Genomic DNA, 18,002 nt, shown 5'->3' with positions numbered 1-18,002 from the left:
ATATTTTAACTTTTCGACAAAATATAACGGGCGATGACTTGATCTTGCAGAGTATAACATTATTAATTCCGATGTCAAAAAGGACAATTACTATTGTTCAGGGAGGAAAGGATAAAGTTATAAAGCTCTATGGAGCGCCTATGAACCATATATTTGCCCAGCAAGCAACTGCATTTCTAAAAGTTGATGGAACAGATGAAGAGTTGTATTTTGCATATGGACTTTTTTGGCCAACAGATCCAAAGCAAGAAGATAAACATCGCATACGTATGCTGAACTACTTGTTTGCTTTCTATTAATTATAATGAATATGTTTCTTCTTGAAGTTTCATTGGGAACAAATGAAAAAGTTTATAAACAAAGAGTGGAAGTTGCAATAAAGGCATGATGAGTAAAAAAATTTTTATTCACTGTTTTATTGATGATTTTTTGTATTACAGAAAGGATTGCAAATTGATCCAAACAGGGCCTCGACAAATGAGGAATTTCAGGCATATAAAGCAACATTGTTGGCTGAATCTCAACCAGAAGCGCAACCAAGTGAGTCAAGCGATCACAAAGAGGAACAAAAAATAGCTGCCCCTCCAGAAGCACCTCCGGAGGCACCTCCAGAAGCTCCTCCCGAGGCTCCTCCTGAAGCTCCCCCTGAAGCACCTCCTGAAGCACCACCAGATATGTCGCTTGATGCACCTCCTATGCCCGATGATTTAATGAATGAGCCGCCTCCTCCAATGCCTGATGCATCCGCTCTTGAACCTGCTCCTCCGATGCCAAGTGATGAATTGTCAGAACCTCCGCCTCCGATGCCCGATGAACTGGAACAGTTTCCACCTCCGGAAAGTTCACAGGAATCAAAGCAAGCTTCTGATTTACCGCTTCCTCCCATGCCTGGAAGTGATATCACAGAGCCGCCTCCTCCAATGCCTGATGCTTCCGATCTTGAACCGCCTCCTCCAATGCCATCAGGCGAAGATTCAACGACTGGTATGTGATTAATAAAGGCTGAATGAATGTTTATTTGTCATTTGCTCATGTAAATTTTGAAATATCAATAAAAAATTTTTTCTTGATTTTTTAATGTTCTGTTTGTTTTGATGTTTCGTGTTTAATTTATAATTTCATTGTTATTTTGTTCTTTAATTTCTATCTGTTATATTCCATTTAATAAGCTCCACCAACATTTGAAGACGAAGAATCGGAAAGTGTTATTAAATTGGATTTTTCAAAGCAAAAAGACGTGTTGCTGAAAGAGAAGGAAGAACAAGAGAGAAAGGCGAGGGAGAAAAGAGAAAGAGAAGAGAAGGAAGAATTTGAAAGAAAAGAGAAAGAGGAGAAAGAGAAAGAAGAAAAAGAAATGAAAGAGAAGGAGGAGAGAGAGAAAAAAGAGAAAGAAGAAGAAGAAGAAAGAAAGGAAAAAGAAGAGAAAGAAAGACAAGAAAAGGAAGAAAAAGAACGGAAAGAGCTTGAAGAGAAAGAGAAAGAGAAAGAAAGAAATGCCGCTGAAAGCTCAATTCCTCTTCCAATGTCAGATGTAAAGACAGTTGTTTCAACAAGCACACGAGAAGAGGAAGAAGAAGAAGAAGAAGAAGGAACCAGCGAAGATCGAAAGAGGTTTGAGGCAGAAAGAGCGAAACAGGAAGAAGAGAGGAAGAAGAAGGCAAAGGATGATGAGGAAAAGAAGAAGTCGGTGAATGTGATTGAAGATGCGTGGAAGCAGAAGATGCTGGAGCGAAGCGCGAAAGAAGAGCTTGCTAATCTGAAGAGCGAGAAGGAGAAAAGAGAGAAAGAAGAGAAAGAAAGAGAAGAAAGAGAAGAAGGGGAAAAGAAGAGGAAAGAAGAAGAAGAAGAAGAGAAAAGAAGAAAAGAGGCTGAAGAAAAGGCGATTGCTGAAAAAGAATTGCAAAATAAATTGGCAACAGAGCAAGCTGCAAAAACTGCGCTGTTGGCGTCACAATCAGCTTCTTCATCATTGATTCTGACATCAACCTCATCATCATCGTCATCATCTGCTTCTTCTTCTTCCTCCTCCTCCTCCTCTTCTCTCCTCGCTCCACCAGTTTCCCCTTCAGCCACTTCCGTCTCCAGGTTTGCTTCATCCTCGCTTCCCAGCAAGCCCCCCGCTTCTTCTTCCTCCGAATACCCTCCTCCTTATTCTGCCACTGGCTTTGCTTCTTCTTCCTCTTCCTCCTCCTCCTCTTCTTCTTCTCAGTCTGCACGACATGCCCCTTACATTGGGATGTCTGTGGATGCAGCTGATGTCGATGAAGACCTGTCAGACGACGAGTGGGACGACGAAGCAGCAGTCGAGGCAACAAAAGCGTTCTTCGGATCAGAGCCCCCACTGTTCACGCTCTATGAGCGAGGGCAGCTGCATCTGCCGACACTCCACTCACCCATCCAGTTCCCAACAGAAGCTGTTTTGAATGCGGCACAAGTGTCTTCTTCTTCTTCCTCTTCTTCTTCTTCCAACACCTCCTATGCAAATGCGAAGTTCCCGTTCATTGAGACGAACACTGTGTCCTCCACTACCCGTGCGAGGATATTGGATGCCCGTGCGCTGTCGTGTATAGGCACGCTCAAGGGAAGGAACCTGCCTGACTCAAAAATGCCAGTGCTGTCGTTCTCGTCGCTGTATGCGACCAAGCTGAAGGAAAGAGAAGAAGACACGGCAGATGACAATGCGTTCTCGAAGGATCTGCTGCTTTCGGTTGTGATGAAGAAGAAGGAGGTGACCGTGCAAAGCTAAGTTGGGGTTGTTGGATGGAGATAAGAGGAAGATGAAGATATGCATGTGTATGTGAGAAAGAAGTGACGAATGCTTTTGATAATTTTGAAGTTTAAATAAAAAAAGCGTATAGAAAAGCGGTTCTATTGTTGTATTCTGGATGTGTTTCAATATAATGTTGAAACGTGGTAATTAAATATCACATTTTTTCTTTAAACCCCTCATCTTTTCAATTCTTGTACAATATTTTGTTTCTGAATCTGATGATTGTTTCAGTGCATTTCTAGCTTTTTTTTTTTTTAATTTTGAGAATTTTTAAAAAGAATTCCTTTTATTATAACTCTTTGTGTACTCTAAATGACTTTATTTTTTTTTTAACCACAAATTTTTAATTTATTCGATTTTTATCACATCGTTAACTATTTGTTATTTTTGTTTTTTCCATTTGTTTGATTTCTCATTAAATGTGAAAGATTATTAACGCAGAATAAAGATTTTTTTTTTTTAACTGAATATCAATCTTTTTGAAATTTTGTGGAGTTAAAAAAAGATGTTTTGAGAGCAACTTGATGATGGAAGCGTTAATTAAACATTTTTTTCCCCAATAATCAGTTTGTTTATCACCATCTTTTACAATTACACATTCCCTTTTAATAAAAGATTATTTATACAATAAAAGAAGAGAAAAGAAAATATCATTGTTGCGATGTCTATATTTTATTAAAATAAAAAAGATGAATATATTTTGTGCTGTGTGGCAAGTCAACAATCAGAAAAATCAAAATAATATAAAGGTTGTAAAAAGCTTTAATCGTTTCAATTTTTCTCTTAAAATAAAAAAAAATGCAAAAATCGATACAAATAATTCGATAGCAAATATAAGAAGACTTTTATAAATCAAATAAAAAAATAGGAAGGTTAGCTGAAACTATCTGAAAAAGGATGCATAGAATTTTATTGCTAAAGAATAAAAAGAACGAGTAAAAAAGTACTTTCATTAGCAACATACAATAATCCATGATAAATGTTTGGAGTTGCTATAAGTCTCTTAAAAAACTGAACTCGATTGATCGATTTATTAAAACAAACATATACAAAAGGAAAAAGAAAAAGAAAAAAACTGAAAATAAAAAGAAAAAGAAAAGAAAAGAAAAGAAAAGAAAACAATAAAAAAATTGCATTCACAAGGAGCAAAACTAGAATTACATTATAAAAATTCTTAATGCAGAAGAAGAAGAAGAATGAATATTGATAACATTAAGAAATAAACAAGGGAAGATAAGGTTAAAAACTGAGAGTTGAATAGATAAAAAATCTGTGACATGTCAATTTTATACTTTAAGGGGGGAAAAAATAAAAAATAAAAAATAATCAGCTTTAAAAGAACACAAGACATTTACTGAAGTGTTGTATAAGTGATGTGCGTATTACAAGGAAATGGTAATAATAAATGCTCCGCTTCGCAAGTCAATAAAAACTGCTTTTTATTGCTTTCAATACTAATTGAACGCTTTTTCTCTTTCTGTTTATAAAAAGCAACATTTATCAAATCATCCACATTTCTATGGAACTATATACATGGCTCTTTAAATAAATAAAATAAAATAAAATAAAATAAAAAAATAAAACCAACCAGTTTCACTTCATTCGCTCCAAAGGAAGATTGCGATGATATGCTTCCTCTGGATCGAGAAACTCTTCCGTCACGTGGATGACTCCTGCCTGCGGGATCAGCGGCTTGCGGAAGCGCCTCCATTTAGCCGTGCCGATAACAAGGTGCCGCACCATGCTCCAGCGATGGTCCGCTGTCCGAGTGATAGGCTCGCCGATGGCTTGTAAAGAAGCCAAAGAGACAGGCTCTGCGGAGGAGCGGAGGGAAGACGTGGAAGGATGGGAGTAGAAGCCATTTGAAGTGGGGAAAGTGGACGAGGGAGAGTGGCCGAGAGAGAACTGGGAGGTTGAAGTGAAGGTGAGCGGCGATGGGGCGAACTCGTCGATGGGGTTTGTCCGGAAGGTGGTTGAGTTCACAGTCACAAGTGCGCCACTTTCAGAGCGCTGAGGGTGCGCTGGGTCGGTTCCTGAATCCACAGGATAATCAGAATATGAAGAAGAAGAAGAGGAAGAAGAGGAGGAGGAGGAGGATGTTGATGATGATGAAGAGGCATTGTTTTGACTGGATTCGGGATCAACCCATGATTCTTGTGGCACTACAGCTTCTGTAATTGTGCATTGAAAAAAAAATAAAGAACAAATAGAATATAAAATAGAATATAAAGGCAAAAAAAGGTCAAATAAAAATAAATAAATAAATAAATAAATTAGGAAAGAAAAGAAAAGAAGCAATAAAATAAGAAGACGGCGTAGCAAACAAAGATAAAGCATTATTAAAACAAAAGAGAAAACGACTTAAACACCGTATTTGTAAACGCCTGGCGGTACAAGTGTTTCTTCTGCTTCCTGAATGAGGCCGAATTCTCCATTGAACGGGTCAGGCATTTTGATGAGATGGAGGATAAACTTGACTGGAAGGATGAGAATGGCAAAGAGGAAAGAAAAGCCCCAGAGCTGTCCGGATATCCAGATGATGGTGAAGGCGTCTCTGATGCCAGGCACAAGCATGATGATGATCTGCAGCGCAGACACCGACAGCCAGATGCCCACAAACATCAGGTTCGACAAGATCCGCTCGAAGAAGTTGATCTCGTTGTAGCACTTTCTCGACGCTATCCAGTTGAACACCTGCATCCAGATGAATGTGTTGAACACGAACGAGAAATGCTCCTCTGAGAAGATAGCCACGTTGTGGTCAAGAAGAAAGCGCCGGCAAATTGACTTGGGGAACATCACATGAGAACACTCGACAATGTCGTTTGGCTCCAACAGAGGGCATCTTTCAACCGCCCAGTTCGTGTCAGCAGGGTAAGTGGCGTCTGAGTATTTCTCGCCCCACAGAAACATCGTCACAATCAAAATGATCGCCTCATACGCTGCCCCGCCGATGATGTTCCGCCACATCGACTTGCAGATGATAGAGTCGTTTCTTCCATACGGCTTCCGCTTCAGCAAGACACGTGTGGGTGTTTCAGTAGCCAGCGCCAGTGCTGCGAGTGTGTCCATAATTAGATTCACCCACAGCATCTGCACAGCTCTCAAAGGAGTGATGGCAAAGATCGCACCAAACACAGACACAACAATAGCAGCAATGTTGACAGTCAGCTGGAACTGGATGAACTTCCGGATACAATCATACACATTTCTGCCCCACATCACTGCCTTCACAATAGACGCAAAATTATCATCAGTGATAATGATAGACGATGCGTCCTTAGCCACTTCTGTGCCTGTTATGCCCATTGCAAATCCAACATCTGCCTTTGAGAGAGCAGGCGCATCATTTGTACCATCTCCAGTCACAGCCACCACATGCCCCATCTCCCTCAGCCCATTCACTAGCGTCAGCTTGTCAATGGGTGATGATCGTGCCAGCACCTGCAGACGCGGCAGCACTCTCTTCCTGTCCTCGTCGCTCAGCGCACGGAACAGCGGGCCTTCCATCGCAATCCCAATCTTCGGGTCGTATATGCCGCACTCTTCTGCAATGTGCATGGCAGTGATGATGTTGTCCCCTGTCACCATCCGTACCACAATGTGTGCATCGTGGCAGTCCTGCATAGCTGCCTTCACTTCTGGTCGAAGAGGGTCTTTGATGCCAATGATAGCCAGGAGAATCATGTCTGACTCAGGTGCTTTCTCTCCAAAGGGACCCGACGGCTCGTCGCCTTCGTCTCTGTCCGGGCGGATCAAAGGCTGCTCAGAGGTACTTTCCTTGTTTGGAGTGCCTGGCTTTGATCCCACTGCCTGTTTCCCCATTAAGTGATCTTCGCTTCCTGCACTGTTAATCGAGGCAGAGGGAACAATCCCTGGGATGGGCGTGCGGTTGAGCCTCTCGCCAATGTTCTCATCTCTTCTCTCTTCGTTTGTGGGGATGTCTTCGTACTGTGAAGTGACAGGTGTGCGGCAGTAGTCCACTTTCTGCTGTCCGCTCTGCGAAAATGCGGAGGAAGGACGCGATGAATTCTCAATCGGAGCTGAGTTGCCTGAAGCTGATGCAGAAGACGGATAAGTCACCAGCCCAGCTGGCGAGTTCTGCATCGACAGTGCTTGATTAGAATCAGTTGAGCCACTTGGTGCATGATGAGATGATGAAGAGGAAGAAGATGATGATGATGAGCTTTGAGTTTCTGGTGGTGGAACATCTGATTTTCTGATGTCTTTGTAAGCAATTGCTATTGTCCGCAGCCCGATCGATGCCATCTGGTTGATCACGTTGTTTATTTCAATCCTGTCATTTGCTGAGATGTTCAGCAGCTGTCCTCCATTCACCACCATCTGCGTGCACAAGTTGCCCACAATCTCACTTGCTCCCTTTGTGTACACGCGATAGCTGCTCCCTTTGTCCACTGCGACTGTCATCCGCTTCTTCTCTGACGAAAACGGGAATGTTTGCGCAACCACCTCCCGCTTCCTAATAGCAGAGTAGTCAACACCCAGCTCGCGCGAGAACTGAAGCAGTGCACATTCTGTCACATTCCCCAGGTAGCTGATCATCCCGTGCTCATCCACAGACAGATTGGCCGACGAGTTCAGGGAGATGGCTTCGGTCAGCAGAGACATGTATTCTTCAGACAGCTGGTTCAGTGACACATGATGGGTCACCTGTTGTTGGGCATACTGCTCTGCTTCGTTTCCGTATGGATTCATAAACCCGTTGTTCATTCCGCCTGCCTGTTCTGTATTCGGGTCTGCGAGGTCAATAAGCTTGCCGTCAAAGAAGCCGTGTGTCACAGTCATCATGTTCTTGGTGAGTGTTCCTGTTTTGTCTGAGCAGATGGTCGTGGCCCCACCCATCGTCTCGCATGCAGACAGCACACGCACAAGGTTGTTATCAGCAAGCATCCGCCCCATCGAATATGCCAGCGCAATTGTCACAGCTAAGGGCAAACCCTGTTAAATGTATTGATTAAAAGAAAGTGTTTACAATAAGAAATAATTAAGAGTTTCATAATTGTGAAAGGATGTTAATTCTAATTGAACTGTTAATTGCAAACCTCGGGCACAGCCATCACAACAATTGAAACGGCAATTGTGAAGTAATCGACCAGCAAGATCCAATAGGAGCCTGTCTTAAAGTGGTCTGGTTCTTGAATAGCTGGAATAAGCCAGAAGATGATAAGAAGAAGAAGCACAAAAACAGCTGCGGCCATTCCAACATATCCAATTTCTAAGAAATAATAATAATTAAAATTATAATATAAATAACAACAGGAACAAAATGATTAATTGACAATAATTATAATGTAAAGATCATCGATTTCATTTAAAATAGCAAACGTTTTGCAAGTGTATCAAGCTTTTGTTGAAGAGGAGTATCTTCTCTTTCTTCACTTGATGTTAAAATTGCTTTCTTTAATATTCCATATTGTGTGTCCATTCCAACAGCAACAACAACCATTTTTCCATAGCCTGTTTGAACTTTACACCCACAAAGCAAAAACGGATGTTTTTCTGGTGATTTTCTGATTAGATCTGATTCACCTGTCATTGCTGCTTCATCACAGCTAATGTTATTTGATTCAAGGCAAATTCCATCAGCGGGCAATATATCCCCAGTTGTAATAATGAAAACATCTCCAACAAGCAAATCAAGAATTGAAATTTTTTGTGGTACGCCACCTCTAATAACCACAACATCTCGATCTTTTTGTCTTTCATTCAATTTTTGAAATTGACGCTCTTGTGACCATGTGTTCCACGCAGTAACCACTTCACAATCATACAAAAATATATAAATTGGTAAAATAAAAAACAAGTTACAAACAAGTCACCACAACAACAGTCAGAAGAATTGCAGCTCCATCAAGCCACGATAAATCTGCCATATGTTCCACGGCTCCAGCAATAATCAATGATATTAAAGCCAAAACCATCAATATAATAAGTGTTGTATCGTTAAAAGCTTCCAAAAATAATCTAAAGAAAGATTTTGATTCCGGTTTTGCATATTCATTACGCCCGTATCTTTCAAAGATAATTAAAAATGAGCAAAATAAAAAATTTTATATACAACAGAATTGAGAAATTAATATAATTTTTGAGCATACAATTCCATTCTTTTTTCAGAATCTAAATTATTGGGATCCAATCCATCAACACTTGTGTGAAATGCTTGTAAAATTGATGGAATTCCTCCTCTGGACTGAAAAAATGCAAGTTCTCTAGCTTCCATCATAGCGCTTATTTCCGCTTTGTCTGGCCATTCGGGAAACGACATGGGTGGTTTTTGTCGCAAAATGAATTATACCTATGATTGATCTTAACTATTCATCTACGATAATTGGTTCATGATCATAATGATCGCAAATGAATTGAAACAGAGTTTTCTTTTGTTTATGTGGAGTGTAATGTTATGTTTACAAAAATTGAGTGAAGAAGATTTGAGAGGTTGATGCATTTTGTTTTTTTTGATGTGCAATCAAGTTGATCGCTGTTAATTTAAAGTATGAATTTGATTCAAAATAATAATAATTTAAAATGCATGGTCCTTAAGACTGCTCTCCTCCTTTTTTTCTTTAACAATTCTACATCTTTGAAAGCAATCTATTTTGTGAAAGTCATAGATTGAATTATTTACAAAAATATTTCTTTCTGAATCTTCAAAAGAGATTCGTATTGATTTTCATAACAATTGTTTTTCATTTTGTGTGAAACGTTAAAATGTGAAATCGGATTGCCTTTACTGGGGCAATAATGGTGAGTAATCGGGTCATAACTGTGCTATATTTGTTTGAAAAAAGATGATACATAGAAACAGAAATATTTTTTGCTTCTTTCTCTTTTTTCAAAGATTATTTTTTGTTTAATTTAACTTTGTTAAAAATATTTTCTTTTTCAATTTATTTTTCATTTTATTATATTTTTTCAAATATTGATTTATTAGGTTCAATGGCAATGGAACTTCAACTTTTTAATTATTCATTAAGTCAAAGACAAAAATATCCTTTTTAAAAAATTGAACATTTCATTGTTTTTACATTACATTTATTATAACTTCAAAATTATATGAAATGAAATATGTTGTTGTTTCTGTTATTTTTAAAAAAAATAAAACATTAAACTTTCAAACCAAAAATTAAAGAAATAATTCAGAGCAAAATATTGGGGGTAGTGTGATCAATTCGAGAATCGGATATAAAAAGATCAGTCCAAAGGTTATTCCTCAAATTCGTTTATAATGCAAATCTTTGTGAAGACATTGACTGGAAAGACCATCACCCTTGAGGTCGAAAATGCAGACACTATTGAATCTGTGAAGCAAAAGATTCAGGATAAGGAAGGAATTCCTCCAGATCAACAAAGACTTATCTTCGCTGGAAAACAACTCGAAGATGGTCGCACACTTCAAGATTATAATATTCAAAAGGAAGCTACACTCCACTTGGTCCTTCGTCTTCGTGGTGGTGTTATTGAACCAACACTTGCTGCTCTTGCCCGTAAATACAACTGCGACAAAATGATTTGCAGAAAGTGTGCAATTGGTTGATATTTTATTATTTCACATGAAATTTTTGTAGATGCTATGCTCGTCTTCCTGCACGTGCACATAACTGCAGAAAGCGCAAATGCGGACACAGCTCATACCTTCGCCCAAAGAAGAAGGGAACTGGAGGAAGCAAGTAAATATCATAATTAAAATTTTGTCATCCATTTTTCTTCTTGAGCATTTCTCATTAATTTTGCAACAAATAACCTCAGGATGATGAACATTTTTATTTTATTTTTCTTCAAAAAGAAATCAAAAAAAATGCCAAAGCAATATTTTGATTGGCATTTCACAAACATGACGTTCATTTTAAAAACAAAAAAACAGAGGTTAAAATCTCTTCAAAAAAAAGTAACACGAAGAGATGGCACCATGCAGCAAAACAACAAAATTGAAAAGAAAATAATTAACAAATAATAAGTTCCCATTTGAGGAACATAATCGATGGCGAATGGTGTTGGATTAGAGCAAAGTGAAATGAATTGGAAGTTGAAGGATTTTTGTGACGTGAGTTTTCGATGGTTGTACCAAAAATAAGATGTGAGTAGAAGGCACGGAGAAGCACGATGGCAAGAGGAGAAATAAAATAGCAAAATGCTCTCGATAAACAACTGAAAGGGCAAAATGAAATGAAGACTATTTATTTCATTCCTTTCACTTGGAGTTTCCACCTCCTCCGATAACAATAGCCAAAATCAAGATGAGAATAGCAACAATGACTATTATTGCAATAATGCCCCAGAAAATTAATCTCGTTTTGTATGCCTGAAATGTAAGCTTCGCTCGTTTATGGACTGCCCATGGTGGGAACGAAACATCTGGTCTTTTTGGTTCTTCGAGTGGAGGATCCTGATTGGGCTCTGCTCTCCCCTTTCCCACAGGGCTCGACTTGTAGTGATCTTCATTCACCACATCGATTGACAGCTCCAGCTGCCCCTGTGGCCCAGCAAACATCGGATGAGTGAGGATGATCCATTGCTTTCTTATGTTCTGATCCAGCTTGGTTCTGTACCCCTTCTTAAATATCCCGCCCAGATGCAGAATTGCCTCTGCAATGGAGTCGTTCGCAGAGAGCATGTTTTTGTCCCAGATCTGCAGCTTCAGTCGTGGCACGTGGCAGGGCAAGATGACATTGAACACTAATCTCCAGTTGAAGTTGCCCACACCGTCCTGCGAGCGCCAATGAACATCTGTCTCCTGCTTGTCCTTCATCAGCTCCATCTGGCCGGTCACAAAGATGTCTGACGAGTCCTTGTCGAGCAGGTCGTTGTCGCACGAGCACATCCGCTGGCAGAAGTTCTTCGAGAGCGCCCTGTCGAGCGTCTCCTGGTCGCACGTCTGCCCTTGCAGCTTGTCCATCTTCTTCAGCGGCGAGTTCTTCTTGATGTCCTTGAACACCACATCCTTCGCATTCCACACCACCACACGCAGCTCCCAGTTCTCCTGTTTCGGAGGTGATATCTCCTTCGGCGGGTTCAGCCTTGCCTCTTCTGGTGTCATAATCTCCAGCCACATCTCAATCTTACCCTGTGGAAACGACGAGGCCGGAGACCACAGCGCCCGCCACTCAATCGGCTTCGGAGCCATCGCCCGCCAGTGGTCGCACATCAGCCGCGTCTCCAGGTCAATCACCGTCCGCCCCATCAGATCGTCGGAGCCGATGCGGTTGTGGTCCCACACCTCGATGTTCAGGTCTGAGTTTCCGGGGATGAGTGCAGGGAGCTGGTAGCACTTGTAGAAGTCGGGCTTCAGCGTCTTCGGCTTCTTGTTGTCCTTGTCGATGATCATGTTCTCCTTGTTGAGTCCGTTGTAGATCTTGATGTACGGCGACGCCTTTCCTGAGGAGCCCACAGGAACCATCTGCCTGCCCCTCAGGATGTAGCAGCGCACAACATACGGCTGCGGGGCATACTGCTCGCGAATAGCAGTCTGTGCAGGAATCGGCGATTTTGGTGCGACATCTGCTGTGAAGACAGTCAAGTTCGCCTTCACTTTGCCGACAATGGTGCGTGTGCCTGCCGGCTGTGACTTGTCTGCTAGAATTTTAGACAGGGCGGACAAGCCGAATTTCTGCCCGCGCCACAGAGAGAACTCGTCGAAGGGAGGCTTCTTCAGATCGAACTCCAGTTCGTGGTCGATCGTCTTCTGTTCGTTGTCTTCTTTCGCCTCTTTCCCCATCTTCGTCTCAGCTACATCTGGCATCGTTCGGACTCCTGAAGTATATAATGGATATTTATTTAAATAAAATAGAAAATAAATGATGAATGGAAATGTTACATTAAAAAAAATAGGGAATGAAGGTTGTTTGATATTAAATGAATAAAGAAATACAAAACAGTTATCTCAGCATCTTTTGAGTTTGAAAAAGTTCTTTTAGAACATTTTTCATCCTTCAAAAGAGAGTACTTATTCTCTCTTTCTCTCTTTCTCTTTCTCTTTCTCTCTTTCTCTCTTTCTCTTTCTCTCTCAATTATGCATTAAGTCTTCTCCAAACCTTCAGCATCCTCCGATTGATCAAACTCAAACTGCTCTGTCGATATCATGTTGCACTGCGTAATATCCTCTGGAATCAGGTTGTCCATCTTCTCCTTCAGCTTCCTCAGATTCTCTTCTTTCTCTCTCTGCGCCAACTGCTCCGGCGTCAGCTGCTCCTCCATCATCATCTGCATCTCTGGATCTGCCTCTGCCCCGGGTATCACATCCACACGCACCGGCAGGTTGTTCTGCGGCTTCTCTTCATTGCTCCACGGGATATATGGCCCCAGGGGAATTGACGTTGTGCCCAGAAGAGTGTTCTTGATTCCTGTGTCATACGCCCGGCAGTTCAGAGTGGGTGCATACAGAGGATTGAGTGGCAAATCCACTTTGAAGTTCATCACCTCCAAAAGATTCGGTGATGTAGCAGAGGGAGTGTTAGACGCACTCGTCTTCTGCAGCGTCTTGATCTCTCCACAGTCAACCTCCAAAAACGGGTTAGAGATGCCAAAAATGCGTTTTGACACGAGATTCCGCAGGCCGATGCAGCGGAACTCGACCACGCAGGGCTTCATGGCAGGGCGGATGGACTGTACAGGCTCTTGTGCCGCCTCGTCTCGCGGGATCAGCTGGAACGACGCCAAAAGCTCTCCTTCTTTCTCGTCGGCGTCGCCCACGTACAACTCGTTCCACTTCGGCTCTGGCGGGACGTGGCGCGTCATCGTCGTGAAGGGGATTTCTGTGCGGCCGATCAGATCGTTCGAGCCAAGTGTGTTGTGGTCGTACACCATCACAATCAGCGGCGGCACCATCAACGGATCCTCAGCCAAATCCACGTCCAGCGTGAGCGTGGAGTACCAGATCGGATACAGCGTCCGTGGGATAAACCGCGTCTTCACACTTTTTCCGCCAAAGGTGATCATCACGAACGGGTCAGAGGTTCCTGTGTCGTCTGCTGCTGGAAGCTCTCTCGCCTGGTAGATGTGTGCACGCACCTGGTACGGGTTCGTGGGCGGCCGCATGACAGGCGTGCGGCGCGGGATGGAGTCCGACTCCACTCCGAAATTCACATTCAACAGCAAAAACCCACTCACTTCGCCTTCTGTGTAGACAGAGCTGGTTCTGTCGGGGACGATCGTGTGCCATTCGGGTGTGTGCGACCACCCCAGCACCTCGTCGCAGCGCATGCGGAGGTATCCCACGCGCGAGGTGCCGATGATGGTGTTGTCTGACTCGATGTCGATGACAATGTCCGGAACCTGGCTCAGGTCCTTCGGCCACACCATGTGCAGCTCCTCGAACTGCTGGAACCACTCCACACGCCCTTGCTTCATCTCAATCTTCTTCGACTTCAGCTCGTGGTGCCCGACACGACAATACACACACACTTTGTCCAGAAACTTGCACCGAATCTCCGTGCCCATAAATAAATCGAACCGCAACACGTATTTCTCCGTGGCTGGCTCTTCGCAGGGAGCAATAGGAGCCATTCCCAAGCGAGGTTCTTCCACTCTCTCTCCAAGCAGAGTCAGCAAAACTCTTCCTTTGTAATGGGACGCAGGAATATCGCCTGCATTGATTCGCGCAATGGCAGTGATGGCCTTTGCGAACTGTGCTTTGTCACGCATTGAGACGGGGTAGGCGCCATATCTAATCAAGTGGATGTTATTGAAGGAGGTCGAAATTGTGTATGAAAGTCAAGTGTGAAGAGGTGAAAAAAAAGAGTATGAGGAATAAATGAAAATATTTATCATCCAAGATTTTTTGTTAATTGAGAAAGAAGCATCAAATCATTTAAGAAGAACATAACTTTTATTTTAGCTTAAAATAATGAACAACACAAACGTGTTAACCCAAGCCGGCCCAAAATGATCCAACACAATAGAGGACCACTTGAAATTCATTGTAGCTATCGGACGTGGATCGCCGAGCTTCTCCCAGTCCATAGTTCGGATCATCACACGGTCAGTCATTGCAGGGACATACACAGGCACACGGAGCTCGGTGTTCCAAATTGGATTGTAGTTTTCTTTCACCACATCTGTCTCATTCTTTTCTGCTGCAAATTGTGCTTGGATAAAGCAATCAACCTTTCCAACTGTAAGTCATATTTGTTTCAATAATGAAAAAAAAAACATCATTAAAAAATCTGCTTATAAATCTTCAAGGAAATTTTTTGCAAACATGTATCCATTTTTGGTAATTTTTCAGCTCTATATGCGCGAACAAGCAGTTCATATCCGATCCTTTCAATCTGAGGAGGGAGCAAAACCATTTTTTGAAGGTCATCTCCTTCGACCTCTTCATCATCTTCGTCATCGTCATGATTTGGAGGAATATCTCCGGGTCCAAGAACAGTGATGCAAATGCGCAGATAACCTTGCAAATCAGCACCTGCATCATTGTTATACAATCCCACCCACTTTCTCCACACTTCGTGATTTTCTTCACCATATACACGAGACTATAAGAAATTTTTTCGAAGTGATTTTTATTCTAAATTTCAAAAAATTCAATCAAGCATACCAAATCAAATTCGAACGCTCCAATGAGTTCGTTTCTTTTAAATGTATTCGCATTAAATACCTGGAACTGTATCTTTGCATCATTAAATTGTTGCCTGGTAACTTTCACATCAAAGAAAAACATTTCTTCCCAATATGGCGAAAGTGTTTTCTTCTTTATGGTAGTGTGCTGAGATTCTCCACAAGTGCGTATATAGCACACCGGATCAGACATCATATTTTTGTTTCTAATACAATAGTTATGTTTGATAATTGAATAAAGTTATAAAAAAATCAAAATAAAACGCACTTAGCCTTTAAATCTCTGCATTCTATAACGCAAATTCTTACTGAGAATTGCTGGACCCCTCCAGGCCCCGCATTACGGGATGATTCGGCTCTCTCAAGAGCTTCCATGAAATTTTATGGGTATATGATCATTTCCATTATCGCGTTGAATCAAAATGGGGCTGGTGGTTTTCCTGTTATTTTCGTTAACTTACTCGAAGATTTGGTTTTCCGAAGAATTTAATAGTGTGAATTTGATATGTTTTATGTTTTGATTTAAACTTTATAATCTTGGAATTGCCTTATATTTAATGTTAACATCAGAAAATTGGCGAAAAAGATGGGTTGAATCTGATGCACATAAGACTGATAATATGAGAGGAAGAGTCGGATGGGATGCTGGGACATTCTTTGGAAATTGGGATGTTCAAGTTGGAATGAAAACGCTTGATAACAAAAAGTTTTATCATCTCACAGCTGATATTGGCCAAAACATTGATAATAGGGGTAAATTATTAATCATTTCATATACAGTCAAAATGGAAGAACGAGCAAATATGACTGGTGCATATATTAAATTGTTGTCTGATGAAATTGATCAAAAAAAATTCTGTGAATCAGATCCATATGAAATTATGTTTGGTGCGGATTATAGATCAGATGTTAGTACTCCTCTCCACTTCATCATGAAATTTGGTAACTATACATTTCAGACACGTACAATGATGGAGACGGTTCATGATAACTACACTCACATGTATACCCTCATCATAAAGCCAAGCAACACATTTGAAATTCGCATTGATGGGAAATTAAACTATACAGGCCTTCTTCGCGATGAGTTTGATGTACTTGGACCAAGATTGGTTTGTGCTTTTGTTGAAAAAATTGTCAATTTTTTTTCATTTTTACACATTTATTTTTGAATGAAAAGATTTCTGATCCAGATGCAGTAAAGCCTGACGATTGGGATGATAGACCAGAAATAGACGATCCAAATGCACCTCAAAAGCCTGATGACTGGGATGATCGTCCGCTTATACGCGATGAAAATGCTGTAAAGCCAGACAATTGGGATGAGCTTCAAGATGAATTGAGACACCAGGAGCATCTTGATTGGCTGAATTCTCGTAGTCGGAAGCCCGAATTCAGCGGTGTAATGTCTCCCTTCAAGACAGACGAAGATGATCCTCATATTTGGAAGCCTCCGCTGATTCCCAACCCCAACTACAAAGGAAAATGGGTTGGCAGGAAAATCCCTAATCCGAATTATAAAGGCCCATGGGTTCCTCCGACGATTCCGAATCCGAACTGGAGATTTGCCAATGAATTGTATTGGACAAAGAACATCCGATATGTTGGATTTGACTTGTGGCAGGTGAAAGCAGGAACCATCTTTGACAACATCTTTATTGGCGATGATATCTTTGAGTGGGAAGACTTTGCCAAGCGTACGTTCTATCCATTTATGGAGGACGAGCGTGAGTTCTGCAGGCTGTTGGATGAAGATGCTGAAAGAAAACTGAAGATTCGCCAACACAAAGCAAACGAGGAAGATTTTACACGTCCAAAGATTGAATATAAACCAGTTGATACAGAACACTTTGTTGAATACAATGCAGAAGAGTTATAAAACTCTGTACAAAGATTGATTATAAGAGTGACTTGTGAATAATTATTTGTCATATTACTTGTGCAAAATGAACTGGTTAATAGGTGGATTGCTCCAAATAATTAACATATTTTGTGTATTGATGTAAAAGTGCATTACTTTTGATTATTTTAAAAAATGTGCACAAAAAAGAAAGAGAAGAGATTTGTGTGTGTTTGTTTCATTCCTCATTTTCACTTCTTTGCGTCTTAAAAACACTGTTTATCTTGCGTTATTATATTTTTGGATTTATTTATAAATGAAAGACTTAATGTTAATTAAAAAAATAAAATAAAAAATAGATTAATAGATAATCAGAATTAAACATAGGAAAACAAACAGAAAAGAATATCAATTATACTCGATAAAAATATTGAAGAAAATATATCTTGTTGAAACATGATAATTTTTAAAGTCAATAAAAGTGAGTTTTTTTTATCAATTTGAAATTATCACGTTTCTTTGGGAAAAAACTTTTTAGGAAAGTCACAAATATCTTTTTGTTTTTATCTATTTCAATTTTTTTTCTTTCATTTCATTTATGAGAAGAATGAGAACATTTTTTGTGTTCTTAAATGATCTTTTTCAAGAATGAAAATGAAAAAAACTTTTCAATTTTTCATTGAACTCATTGATGAAATGATTCTGTGATTATTGGAATAATTTTTGATATCATCATGTTGAAATTTTTTGTTATCAAATTCTTCTATCAAAAAATTTCTCAAAAATTCATGTCAAGAAAAACAAAAAGATAAACCC

The 18,002-nt window shown here is 40.6% G+C and overlaps 5 protein-coding genes across 5 annotated transcripts; 3 read left to right on the top strand and 2 right to left on the bottom strand.

The window, feature by feature from the left end:
- Positions 1-45: 45 nt before the first annotated feature.
- Positions 46-3,217, top strand: MONOS_11002 (uncharacterized protein). The gene is made up of 4 exons (XM_067863497.1): positions 46-267; positions 327-382; positions 441-984; positions 1,170-3,217. Exons 1-4 carry the CDS (start codon positions 72-74, stop codon positions 2,744-2,746), a joined length of 2,373 nt encoding a protein of 790 aa, XP_067729151.1. The 5' UTR covers positions 46-71; the 3' UTR covers positions 2,747-3,217.
- A 203-nt stretch (positions 3,218-3,420) lies between these two features.
- Positions 3,421-9,056, bottom strand: MONOS_11001 (P-type ATPase (P-ATPase) Superfamily Protein; the record flags this gene model as incomplete). The annotated part of the gene is made up of 7 exons (XM_067863496.1): positions 3,421-4,309; positions 4,359-4,941; positions 5,140-7,729; positions 7,834-8,006; positions 8,117-8,548; positions 8,604-8,803; positions 8,887-9,056. 6 exons carry the CDS (start codon positions 9,054-9,056, stop codon positions 4,364-4,366), a joined length of 4,143 nt encoding a protein of 1,380 aa, XP_067729150.1. The 3' UTR covers positions 3,421-4,309; positions 4,359-4,363.
- Positions 9,057-9,943: 887 nt separating this feature from the next.
- Positions 9,944-10,554, top strand: MONOS_11000 (putative 60S ribosomal protein L40, ubiquitin fusion protein). Its single transcript, XM_067863495.1, has 2 exons — positions 9,944-10,309; positions 10,357-10,554. The coding sequence occupies exons 1-2, from the start codon at positions 10,017-10,019 to the stop codon at positions 10,460-10,462; spliced, it is 399 nt and encodes a 132-aa protein (XP_067729149.1). The 5' UTR covers positions 9,944-10,016; the 3' UTR covers positions 10,463-10,554.
- Positions 10,555-10,669: 115 nt separating this feature from the next.
- Positions 10,670-15,721, bottom strand: MONOS_10999 (putative myoferlin-like protein; the record flags this gene model as incomplete). Its single annotated transcript, XM_067863491.1, has 6 exons — positions 10,670-12,538; positions 12,820-14,450; positions 14,646-14,898; positions 14,985-15,264; positions 15,327-15,552; positions 15,615-15,721. 6 exons carry the CDS (start codon positions 15,719-15,721, stop codon positions 10,980-10,982), a joined length of 4,056 nt encoding a protein of 1,351 aa, XP_067729148.1. The 3' UTR covers positions 10,670-10,979.
- Positions 15,722-15,748: 27 nt separating this feature from the next.
- On the top strand, positions 15,749-17,576 carry MONOS_10998 (putative calreticulin). Its single transcript, XM_067863490.1, has 3 exons — positions 15,749-15,838; positions 15,917-16,458; positions 16,527-17,576. The coding sequence occupies exons 1-3, from the start codon at positions 15,769-15,771 to the stop codon at positions 17,223-17,225; spliced, it is 1,311 nt and encodes a 436-aa protein (XP_067729147.1). The 5' UTR covers positions 15,749-15,768; the 3' UTR covers positions 17,226-17,576.
- Positions 17,577-18,002: the final 426 nt, after the last annotated feature.

Source organism: Monocercomonoides exilis (assembly GCF_001643675.1).
Source record: "Monocercomonoides exilis strain PA203 chromosome Unknown scaffold17-1647472, whole genome shotgun sequence".
NCBI classification, from domain to species: domain Eukaryota; phylum Preaxostyla; order Oxymonadida; family Polymastigidae; genus Monocercomonoides; species Monocercomonoides exilis.
This window is presented reverse-complemented; position numbering and strand designations above follow the sequence as displayed.

Excerpts from the sequence above, each read along its gene's own strand:
- MONOS_10998 (XM_067863490.1), top strand. The coding sequence starts at position 15,769 with ATGGGGCTGGTGGTTTTCCTGTTATTTTCGTTAACTTACTCGAAGATT. Across the intron at positions 15,839-15,916 it reads GTTTTCCGAAGAATTTAATA|AAAATTGGCGAAAAAGATGG; the intron begins GTGTGAATTTGA and ends TGTTAACATCAG. Across the intron at positions 16,459-16,526 it reads ATGTACTTGGACCAAGATTG|ATTTCTGATCCAGATGCAGT; the intron begins GTTTGTGCTTTT and ends TTGAATGAAAAG.
- MONOS_11002 (XM_067863497.1), top strand. The coding sequence starts at position 72 with ATGTCAAAAAGGACAATTACTATTGTTCAGGGAGGAAAGGATAAAGTT. Across the intron at positions 383-440 it reads GAGTGGAAGTTGCAATAAAG|AAAGGATTGCAAATTGATCC; the intron begins GCATGATGAGTA and ends TTTGTATTACAG. Across the intron at positions 985-1,169 it reads AGGCGAAGATTCAACGACTG|CTCCACCAACATTTGAAGAC; the intron begins GTATGTGATTAA and ends CCATTTAATAAG.
- MONOS_11000 (XM_067863495.1), top strand. The coding sequence starts at position 10,017 with ATGCAAATCTTTGTGAAGACATTGACTGGAAAGACCATCACCCTTGAG. Across the intron at positions 10,310-10,356 it reads GACAAAATGATTTGCAGAAA|ATGCTATGCTCGTCTTCCTG; the intron begins GTGTGCAATTGG and ends AAATTTTTGTAG.